At 33.9% G+C, this 11712-nt stretch overlaps 1 protein-coding gene across 1 annotated transcript; it reads right to left on the bottom strand.

The window, feature by feature from the left end:
- Nucleotides 1-774: 774 nt before the first annotated feature.
- Nucleotides 775-3213, bottom strand: LOC134274330 (N66 matrix protein-like). The gene is made up of 4 exons (XM_062756599.1): nucleotides 3138-3213; nucleotides 1548-2463; nucleotides 1390-1469; nucleotides 775-863 (listed from the first exon to the last, which is right to left on the bottom strand). Exons 2-3 carry the CDS (start codon nucleotides 2461-2463, stop codon nucleotides 1441-1443), a joined length of 945 nt encoding a protein of 314 aa, XP_062612583.1. The 5' UTR covers nucleotides 3138-3213; the 3' UTR covers nucleotides 775-863; nucleotides 1390-1440.
- Nucleotides 3214-11712: the final 8499 nt, after the last annotated feature.

Here is an 11712-nt window from a genome sequence, read left to right as displayed (position 1 = left end):
TTAAATGCGAAAATGGAAAATTTTCAAAATTCGTGAATTTTTTGACACAGATGTTATCATATGCCTGTAAATCATTATTTATTTTTAATTTTGATAAGTTAATAATCAATTTTATCCATGTAACGTAACCGTTAATGCCACTTACAATTTCGTTAAAGCAGTGAGAAAATCGTAACGTAATTCACTGCATTAGATGGGACATTCAAATTACGCAGTGCAAATTTTTTTTTTGGCTATCGCAGAGAAATTATAAGTAAAAATGAGTTGTTTAACCCTTTATTGTTATGATATACAATATTTAGCATTTTTGTTGGTAATCCTAAATTATTTTTTCAAACCTGAATAAAACCACCCTTGTTTGTGACACCCTGTTTTGATCAAATTAGGCTTAGAAATCCTGTGCTTTTGAATAGTAAACGGGATCAATACATCGTAATATCTATATTTTTAAATTGATCATAACTTAACATCACATTTCAACCCCTAAACAACTGAAGATGCGGGTTTTTGTCTTCAAAAACTGTTTGTGACATCGAAAACTAGTTTTGGGGCACTTTAACTGACTTTGGATGTTTAAACCTCAGAGGTTAGATCAGTGCTTGCCAATTCGGCGTAAAACTAGTATAATAATCAATCCATTTTCATGGTTTTCACCACAATGTGGGCCGAAAGATATATTTTTACCTTTTCAACCCCATTTTGCTATTCTTGACACCAATAAATAAAAAAGACGATAGGATAACAATATTTATATATTTAACAACAAATATAGTAAAGGTAAGTCTTCTGAAATATTCATGGGTAACACAATTATAAACAAGACCCCTGACTGGCACCCGCAATTGAAGGTGGAACAGCACAAGCTGAAAATTAAAAAAAATTAATGATTTAAAAACGAAATCCAAACTTTAATCACAGGCACCTGAAGTATGGACCGAATACCCCCCCCCCTTTTTTATGAAAAAAAATGTAAGAGTGTATTATACCTCGAAAATATAAAATTTCCCTGTCAAACACATCTATATGTCGTTATATGCAAGCAGATTGCACTTTTTCTCACGTTTAAAGAAGGCCCTATTCGGTATACTAGTAATAAAACACGTGTATTTTTATTATACCGAATAGGGCCATTCTTTAAACGTGAGAAAAAGTGCAATCTGATTGCATATAACGACATATAGATGTGTTTGACGGGGAAATTTTATATTTTCGAGGTATTAAACACTCTTACATTTTTTTTTCATTAAAAAAAAGGGGGGGGGGGTATTCGATCCATACTTCAGGTGCCTGTGCTTTAATGTGTTTGCGCTCCAAAGTCATGTCATTTCCTTTTAAATTGACGTTTTTCTTTTTAAATTCACAGTACATTTGATAAAGTTGAAAAATTACCTCGAGTGTGCGATTTATGGATATCAGCAGACGAATTTTGTTAAAAAGTGCTCAAACTATCCTTCTTCGTCTCATTAAATCTGAAATTAAAAAAAGACAAATTATAAATAGAACGTGCAATGATGTAAGCGATATTAGGACTTTATAGGTGAACTTACATGCTGGTAATCGATTGCGAGGTACCCGGCTGACGGGCATCAAGACCCCGCTCCTTGACGAATCTCTGTCTCCGTTATCTCGGTCAGATTCCCCCTCCTGCATCATCATGCGTCCATTTCCAATCAACATCATCCTACCATCGCTGCTCATCATCATTCTCCTGTTTCCACTCATCATGCCACTTTCCCTCATCATTCCTGAATTCATTACTCTCCTGTTTTCATTCATCATTCCACTATTCATCATGTCGCGATTTCTGCTCATCATTCCACCGTTTCCTCTGTTCATCATCATTCCATTTCCACTCATCATCATTCCGTTTCCATTCATCACTCCGCCATTTCCTCCATTCATCATACCACCGTTTCCACCGTTCATCATTCTACCATTTCCTCTATTCATCATCATGCCATTTCCATTCCTCATAGCACTTTCACTAACCATCACAGCATCATTTCCACCCACATTTCCTCTCATCATTCCCTCTCCAGTCATAATCATCATCATTCCATTGCCACTTGACATCCTGCTCCTCCCATTTGATGACATACCATTGTTTCCATTCATTGGCATCATCATGCTATTCCCATTTCCCATTCCATACATTGGCCACCCCATATTCATTCCATTCGAACTTGTCATTTGAGGTGATCCGAGCGGCGTTATCATGGCCACCGTCTGGGGTCGTCCTACTGGTCTCATGGGCATCATCATGCTCGGTGATCCCCCGCCGTTCATCGGCATCATCATGATGGGACCGTTTATGGCATTCCTGTTGTTGTTCATTTCGTTCACTCCAAATCCCATTAAAAGACCACCAGCCAAAGTGCCAATTAATGGAATAAGAGCTTCGAACTGAGCGTTGACGCCATGGACCGCGAGCAAGAAGACAAATCCCAGCAGTATTCTGTTCATCTGAAAAGATCAGTGATCTAAACTTTATTAACATTAAATTCTCTTAGTGGTCGATATTTATAGTTTAATTCCACATTAGAGTTTATGAAAATAAATATTTGACTTAAATGTGACACATTTATAGGGAATAGCATTTATTCTTTTTAAGGGATTTAATTTGAAAGCTTCAATTAAAGAATTTCCATGAATATATACATATATCAAACGTACATTTTATCCGCAAATATTTGTTTTATGTAATTAACTCAGATCTGAGATTTTTTTCACAGTAAACCAATTGTAAGGGGACCGACAGGGGTTGGTGCATAGAGACCAAAACCCCCGGAGACACATTATGAACGTATGCATATCATCAAATATTTGCAGATTTCATGCCCAATACTGGTACTAGTACATGAAAAAGGTGAAGCTTACGAACAGCTGTCGAAATCAAAATGCCTAGAACCAATAAACTGTTTAACTATTGGAATAAGATAAGTTGGTCAAGGAAAGATCCTACGAGAAGTTGTAATTGCTAACATGGTTATAATGACCGCCATATAATTTACAAAATACTGACTTTAAACAAGGTCGTTCAAATCCCAGTAACATTAGTTTATTTGTAAGTAGCCTAAGTATAAAAATTGACCAAACTCAAAAACTCCTCTTGAGTATGAAGCAGTTTACCACCTTACCTTAAACTTTGCTATATTTCTCCCTGACTATAAAACAGTCGATTTTACAAATTATTTATAATGACAATCATGTGACGTAGCCTATATATCCTTAACAAAATCATTTGAAATTTATAAAACTAAAAATCAGTATCTGTTCAACAAATTTTTGTCTCATTTAAATATTTCCAAAGGTCATTTGTAATTAATTTCATGGTCCTGATATTAGCTATCAAATTTGACATTTGAAATGATGAATATTGGTCATACCTGTAAACAGGTGATAATCTTTATATGCTTTCTGTCTTAATATGCTATACTGGAATTTTGATGCATCAATCAACTTATATTTACCTTCTGCATGAAACAGTTATCAAAAAGACAATTAAAGCAATAATTTCAAATAGGAGAATGCTGTTAATATATTCATTGTGATGCAATTTCTTGATCAATTTATGTAATTTAAAGTAATGTACAAAAATGTTAAAAGGATCATCCACTGGTTTCACCTTATATTCAGGATTCGGTTGCACGAACGTTAGTTAAATTAACTTCGAGTTAATGCCGTAACTAGCTGTTAAATTTAACTCAGATTTAATTCATGTTTTATAGTTAAATCTCTGTTAAAATCGTTTGACGCGTGCACTTCCCTTACTTATGGTGAAAAGATTACTGACGTCATAATTAAAATGATGTCAACTTTTAAATGTGAATTTGCTAAGGAAAATTTACTTGATATATGTTATCCTTTTATCAGATATTGCTTAATACATTATTAAAAGTAGTTTCTTCTAGCATGAATTTAATATTGAAATATCAATTCACACGCAATATAAACAATACAGTTACAATGAATACCTGTACATGTAGTTTTTTTGTATTTAATAATAACACGCGGTGTTAAATTTTAAACCTAAAATAAAAAAAATAAATAAATAAATAATACGCTAAAAGGGGGGAGAGGAACACCCCCCCCCCTTCTTCATGTTTTTGTGCCTGGGGTTTATTGAAAAACGTTTTTATCAACTTACATGTACATGTATATGTCGCAATATATTGACACAGCCCTAATAAATCAATCGTGCTTAAACTGAAATCAGGATTAAATGTGTGTTTTGCTCATGTCTAACATTTATTTTATCTCTGTGTAAGTGCGTCCTTCACCGCAAACAAGTTTTGAAAGGAGAACAATTCCACAATTTTTATTTTAAAGTTTAATTAAATATTTAATGTACCTAGGTAACCTAAGTTAAATCTGTTAGTTAAATCACAAAATTAACTAAGGTTTAGCCGATAATTTACTTTCGTGCAACCATTTAACTCGCCGTTAAATTTAACGTGGCGTTAAAGTAAAATTAACAGCTAGTTAAATTTAACTAACATTCGTGCAACCGAATCCAGAACATTTCTATACCTTGTTTTGTCTCCTCGCAACATAACTGCCAGACTATTGGATGACACCGCAGGAAGAAGAGATACTCGTGTATACAATGTTGTTTTTCTCTATGTCATTTTACAAGTAGAATTTTTTAAAAAATCTTTAATTATTTGAATGCATGAAAAAAATATTTAACGGGACGTGTTAAACATTCTAAATCACATTAGTTGACACAACCATTTGTTTTCAATATGTGTGTAAACATCTTGTATGCACCCCCAGGAAGTGGTCTCCCAAGTTCCTGTCTAAAATCTTACCTAAAGCACATTAAAACGTTCGAAATACAACCCCCCCCCAATGGAAAAATAGAAAGCATAAAATTTCTCACAACAAAAATTCTAAATTTTATGTATGAAAATACCTAAAGACTGAGACTAAAATGTAGTTCTGTAAAGAACTTTTTTTCTTTATATTCTCTATAACTCTGTTATTGATATTTTTTAATGCAGGCAATTTTAAAAGAATATAAGTATTAAATCTTTTTAAGATATTACAATTGGCTTTAGTTTTAGTCTCAACAAGGCAAACAAACATTTTAAAGTTGTCCCGGTAATGGTCTTGGTAATGTCGCAGAATACGGTAAATAAAGTCATACATACAATGAACTATACCTAATGGTCTGCAAGGTACTTATCTTTAATCTTATAAAAAATGTTTTATTAAAAAAAAAATTGAGTATATCGAGATAACAACGTTTTCCCCTTTTCTTACACCACAATTCAGTTTCTTTAAAGAATGATATTCTTTCTTTGGTTGTTAGTATGGAAAAGAATGTTGCATTTGTTGCATAAAAATATATAACCTGCGTAAAATATGGATTCTAAAATACTGTACCATTTTGAAATTAATGTTTTTAAGCTTTTTATTCTGTATACTTTTTAAAACAATATATAGAATTGCTTTTGTCTCGCTTATCAGCACCTGTAGGTAAAATAACTTTTTTAAAACAATTAAGAATTGAAGCATATCTATATTGAAGCATCATGACCACTTCAGGGCATTGTAGCAATGTGTATGTAAACTTTTGCAATTTTCATGAAACAGTATTAATATTAATATTACTTATATCATCAAGAGAGATATGTTATAGATGTCGTTACCAAACTTTAGAAAGTGCTTGTCTCAATGAATACCCCCCCCCCCTCCCCCCGTTTTCCTGTGAAACAGGAAACACCTATCATCAACCGTTCAAATGTTATACTTTGCAAAAATGGACTCTAAGATCAAGAATAAGATGTCAAATATGATCGTACCCAAAACGATCTTATCACAAGAATAACATACGTAAAATATAGAGGTTATAGCCATTCAAAAGTTATGAGCAGGGTTAAGATTAATGTGGACAAACAAGTTGACAGAAGGATGGACAGAGCAAAATTTATATGCCCGAATCCTTGATAACGGAAGCATAAAAAACACTTATTTTGAAACACAGAAAAAACAAGGTTATAGAATAGAACGAATCTTTACATGAAATTATTGCGTAATTGTGCATTGAAGTGATTATTTAAAAAAACTAGACGTACATTTCTTACGCGTGTTTAAGAACCCTGTCGAGAAATGGATTAGTTTTCTGGAATATATTGATACAGAAGGCAACCGTGTTATAAAAAAAATCGTACACATCAGAATCTCATAATTCAAACCAATTCTGAAATCTAGTTGTTTGCGAGAACAATTAACTAACATAATTATGATATATACATGTTATATTTAAAAAAAAAAACAAAAAAACTCACCAATGGTTTATCAAAATTCCAAACTGTCTTTCCACTAAAAATCACTTTTCAAAAAGAGTGAATACTATATATTTTAAAAAAATTTTATTGAGTTACCCAGCGTCCTCTCTGGAAATTGCATTATATTTTAAAAATGTGTTATCATTTCCCTTTTAGCAGCCCGATTCAAAGTACAAGTATCAATCGTCAAATAATGAATAAAAGAGAAAATTTCAAGTAAAATACATCTTTGTTTATATAAACAAAATATTATTAGTACCCCCATCCCCCGCACTATGTAAATACAAATTAATTTAGTACATGTATATAACGCTTAGTTATTAATTTATCGGTCGAGGAATTTATTTTACAGTTTTCTAACATTTTCAACCTTACCCTATAATGAATATGTGAATTCTATTGATCTTTGAAAAGGTCATTGATATGTAGTTCAAGTTGTTTTTTCTATCCTTAATACAGTGAAATAGCATTCGAGCATTTTGCAAAGAACTGGTCTTTAATGTCCTTTTGTTGATGTATTGGCATGAATTTATACATTCGTAATAAAGGCCATTACATGTCATTTACTTAATAATATAGTGGTATATGACATAATCGTGTTATTCTATGTTTTAAGACAAAAATCAACTTCAGAAAATTGATAAAATCTCAAAATGCAATTTACGCCATTTTTAGCTCACCTGAGCCGAAGGCTCAAGTGAGCTTTTCTGATCACATTTTGTCCGTCGTCCGTCCGTCTGTCCGTCTGTCTGTCTGTCTGTCTGTCTGTCTGTCTGTCTGTCTGTCTGTAAACTTTTCACATTTTCGACTTCTTCTCAAGAACCACTGGGCCAATTTTGACCAAACTTGGTACAAAGCATCCTTGGGTGAAGGGAAATTTAAATTGTTAAAATGAAGGGACAAGTCCCTTTACAAGGGGAGATAATCAAGAAAAGACAAAAATAGGGTGGGGTCATTAAAAAATCTTCTTCTCAAGAACCACTGGGCCAATAAGGCTGAAACTTATGTGGAGGCACCCTGGGATAGTGTAGATTCTAAATTGTTCAATTCATGACCCCCGGGGGTTGGGCGGGGCCACAATGGGGAATCAAAGTTTTACATAGAAATATATAGGAAAAATCTTTAAAAATCTTCTTCTCAAGAACCACTGGGCCAGAAAAGCTGAAACTGATGTGGAAGCACCCTGGGGTAGTGTAGATTCTAAATTGTTCAAATCATGACCCCCGGGGGTAGGGCGTGGCCACAATTGGGAATCAAAGTTTTACATAGAAATATATAGGAAAAATTTTTGAAAATCTTCTTCTCAAGAACCACTGGGCCAGAAAAGCTGAAACTCATGTGGAAGCATTGTGGGGTAGTGTAGATTCTAAATTGTTCAAATCATGACCCCCGGGGGTTGGGCGGGGCCACAATGGTGAATCAAAGTTTTACATAGAAATATATAGGAAAAATCTTTGAAAATCTTCTTCTCAAGAACCACTGGGCCAATAAGGCTGAAGCTGATGTGGAAGTACCCTGGGGTAGTGTAGATTCTAAATTGTTCAAATCATGACCCCCGGGGGTAGGGCGGGGCCACAATGGGGCATCAAAGTTTTACATAGAAATATATAGGAAAAATCTTTAAAAATCTTCTTCTCAAGAGCAACTGGGCCAGAAAAGCTGAAACTCATGTGGAAGCACCCTGGGGTACTATAGATTCTAAATTGTTCAAATCATGACCCCCGAGGGTAGGGCGGGGCCACAATGGGGAATAAAAGTTTTACATAGAAATATATAGGAAAAATCTTTGAAAATCTTCTTTTCAAGAACCACTGGGCCAGAAAAACTGAAACTCATGCGGAAGCATTGTTGGGTAGTGTAGATTCTAAGTTATTCAAATCATGATCCCCGGGGGTTGGGTGTGGCCACAATGGGGAATCAAAGTTTTACATAAAAATATATAGGAAAAATCTTTGAAAATCTTCTTCTCAAGAACCACTGGGCCAGAAAAGCTGAAACTGATGTGGAAGCACCCTGGGGTAGGTAGATTCTAAATTGTTCAAATCATGACCCCAGGGGGTAGGGTGGGGCCACAATGGGGCATCAATGTTTTACATAGAAATATATAGGAAAAATCTTTGAAAATCTTCTTCTCAAGAACCAAAGCTGAAACTGATGTGGATGCACCCTGGGGTAGTAAATCATGACCCCAGGGGGTAGGGCAGGGCCACAATATGTATTACAAGGGGGAAATCTGGTAAAGAACAATATGACAAAAGATTCTCAGGTGAGCGATGTGGCCCATGGGCCTCTTGTTTAGGTATTCCATCTTTGGAAAGTTTCCAGATAAAAAGATGAATTTAAAATCATTTTCACTGTGCATTGGAAATAGACACGTTTTCCATTAAAGTACCAGATACTTTGTTGTTTTTAAGGTATTTCGATCCCCAGGTTCTGAAAAACAGGCATTGAATAATGAAAATGCTGTCTCTGAGATCTCAAAGTAAAGTGTATTTGCCCACGGAAGTTCTTCAAACTTCATCTTTAATCAAATGATATAAGGAAAATAAGAAAATCTCAAATAAATTTTCAGGAAATAAAAACACCCACTGTGCATTTTCTAATTGAAAATTGTTAGAATGAAAAATTATAGGTATCCAAGGTTTTGAAAGTGTTACAGATATCTAGACGAACGACAGATATCTTAACTATCGCATCTAAGCTCTTCTGATCTCTGGCCAATAAGCTAAAAAAAACCAAACGTACTGGTCTCTAAAAATCTTCTGAAGAACCACTGGGCAAATAATCACCTAACTTACATACAAAGATGAGAATATCACTCTGTGGCAAAGACTCCCAAGGTCCCTTTAAAGTTTGCTAAAAATTTGTTGTAAAACTTTGATATTTTGCTATAAGGACTAGATCAATGTATCTTAGGATCTCATACCACGTTGTCTCAAAAGGAGGTCGCAGTGATCGACTTTTCAAAATTTTCAGGCATTCGTTTTCAAATTGATTTAGAGACATATTTAGGAAACCTTAAGAACCATTCTCTGTAATGATTTGAAATTTTATATAGGAGCTGTGGCACGCATAGTCTCAGAATTTCTCCAAACTCTCTATGATAAAAGTCATTGATACCCTAAACTGAAATCAGGCAAAAATTGGTTGCTATGTTTTATAGTTACCATGGCAACATGTCTTAAAGTTCGAAAAATGGCATTTTTTAACATGTTTAGAGCCCCATAGTTAACATTTACGGCAAAGCAAACAATTGGCAATGACTGTTTCAAAAAGTTGAAGGTCAGATGTCTCAAATGCAATGATAAACATGTTTGGTAAATCAACTATTACATACGTTACTATGGTAACAAAGTATTCAAAAGTAAAAAAAAAAAATATTCATTGAATTTTATAAAGTCATACACGTAAAAATAAAAAGCAATTATACGATGAAATTTGACCAAATAATAGAAAAAAGAGCCTTGAACATATACCAAGAACAAAATATGATATTTCATTTTGGTTGGCAATGGTTGCCAAGGTTTTTATACCACAGAGAGCCTTCAAAATAAAACTCTGTATGTTTAAATCTGATCCTATCTTCTAAACAAGAGGCCCAGGGGCCACATCGCTCACCTGAGCAATTTGTTAGGAGAAAGCACATATCAGATCAGAACTGAGGCCAAAATAAAAAATAGCTTTGTTTCCCCTAACGCGACCGACCCAATTAAATCGCGCCGACTGAAAAGATTTTTTAAATAAGTTGATTCAAAATTTTTTTATTGTTAACCAAGTTTTATAACATACACTTTCATAAAATTCAGTTTTTATCAGAATGGCCGATATTGTTCTATTGTGATTTTCATGCATTTGTTGAAAACAAAATGGCGCCCAGATGTGGTTCTTCATATAACAGCGGCAACGTCTCAATTTTTTGCCTTTAGCTGATTAGAATTCTTCACTTTTGAAACAATTCGATAAAATTTACCATGACTAATTAAGAGTGTTTCGGAGGTGTCTTGGCGTCTCCATGTGAGTGAATAAATTTTTAAACAACAAACAAACCTTCCTGCTGAATTTTTAAAAGGTACGAAATACATGGTAAGGCTCACCTGGTATAGACACATCATTCATTTTCACTGTATTTTATTCAATTTGAGTTTTGATCTAATAACCAGTTCATTTATGTCTGCATATTCATCCTGATAAATATAATTCAGATATTCTTTCTTCATGCCTTTAATTATGGGTTAAACTTTGTGACTATGACTTTGTATATAGCATTTTTATCATTTGTAGATTCGGATGGGTTCAATTAAATATTGTTTACATACTCTTTCCAAATAATATAATTCAGATATTCTTTCTTCATGCCTTTAATTATGGGTTAAACTTTGTGACTATGACATTGTATATAGCATTTTTATCATTTGTAGATTCGGATGGGTTCAATTAAATATTGTTTACATACTCTTTCCAAATAGTTTTGAAATCATGATTCAGCTTCCTAAGATGTCCAGTTTATTTTTCATTAATTAAATTTTTTTTTTTTTTTTGCTTTTAATCCCTTCGAGGTTTGTTGGGACGACATTTGAACATTTCCCCATTGCTCAAAATTTAGACGTACTCAGCACTTTTTGCCGTGACTTTTGGAGCTTAAGGGGGATCTTTTTTGAGCCAGCATCTTCTGCGACACTGGACATAATTTTTTATAGCCCCTTTCGAAGGACCGTTTTCAACGTTCCTCATTGGTAATTGAACCTGCGATTTAAAATTAGCCACTTACGTCTTAACTCTAAAGCAAAATGCTCCAGAACCACTGCAAATCTCATGGCCCTCAAAAAAGTACATTGATCGTCTATAAGCTCTGAAGGTTGATGAAAGGTTTGAAAAAATATACTCGGATGATCGGTCTTTGCCTATTTGAGAATTTTGTCTTTTTTTATTTGAATTATATAAGAAATATACTAGCGTGAGATATTTCACAAGTTCAACTGAATAACAGTTGTGAATAAATTAATCATGAATTTTGCTTTTAAACGGCATATGTATAATACTTAGCATTTTGTTCACGAATCACTTTTCTTATTTATAAAAGTAATTTTCCATGAAATTTTAGAATGTATTTTCAAAGCTGCTGTCAAAAAAAATTGTTTACCTACCTACCGACTCAACATGAGAATTTAGGGTCGGGTTAGGGGAAACAAAGATATTTTTAACTCCGGCCTGAAAGTCATGATTCGAACAAACTTGAATCTACACTACCTGAGGATAATTTCACATGAGTTTCATCTTTCCTGGCCCAGTGGTTCTTGAGAAGAAGATTTTTAAAGAATTTTCCTATATATTCCTGTGTAAAACTTTGATCGGCCATTTTGGCCCCGCCCTATGACAGGGGGTCATGATTTGAACAAACTTGAATTTACACTACCTGAGG

This window comes from Saccostrea cucullata, unplaced genomic scaffold (genome assembly GCF_032062105.1).
Source record: "Saccostrea cucullata isolate Sc308-1 unplaced genomic scaffold, CSIRO_AGI_Scuc_v1 ctg1274, whole genome shotgun sequence".
Classification (NCBI taxonomy): domain Eukaryota; kingdom Metazoa; phylum Mollusca; class Bivalvia; order Ostreida; family Ostreidae; genus Saccostrea; species Saccostrea cuccullata.
The sequence above is the reverse complement of the archived record's forward strand: the minus strand, read 5'-3'. Positions and strand labels throughout refer to the sequence as shown.

What these genes read in the sequence shown, in the direction of transcription:
- LOC134274330 (XM_062756599.1), bottom strand. Translation starts at nt 2,463, where the DNA reads ATGAACAGAATACTGCTGGGATTTGTCTTCTTGCTCGCGGTCCATGGC. An exon ending in TCGCAATCGATTACCAGCAT is followed by an intron (nt 1,470 to 1,547) that starts GTAAGTTCACCT and finishes TTTTAATTTCAG; the next exon opens with ATTTAATGAGACGAAGAAGG.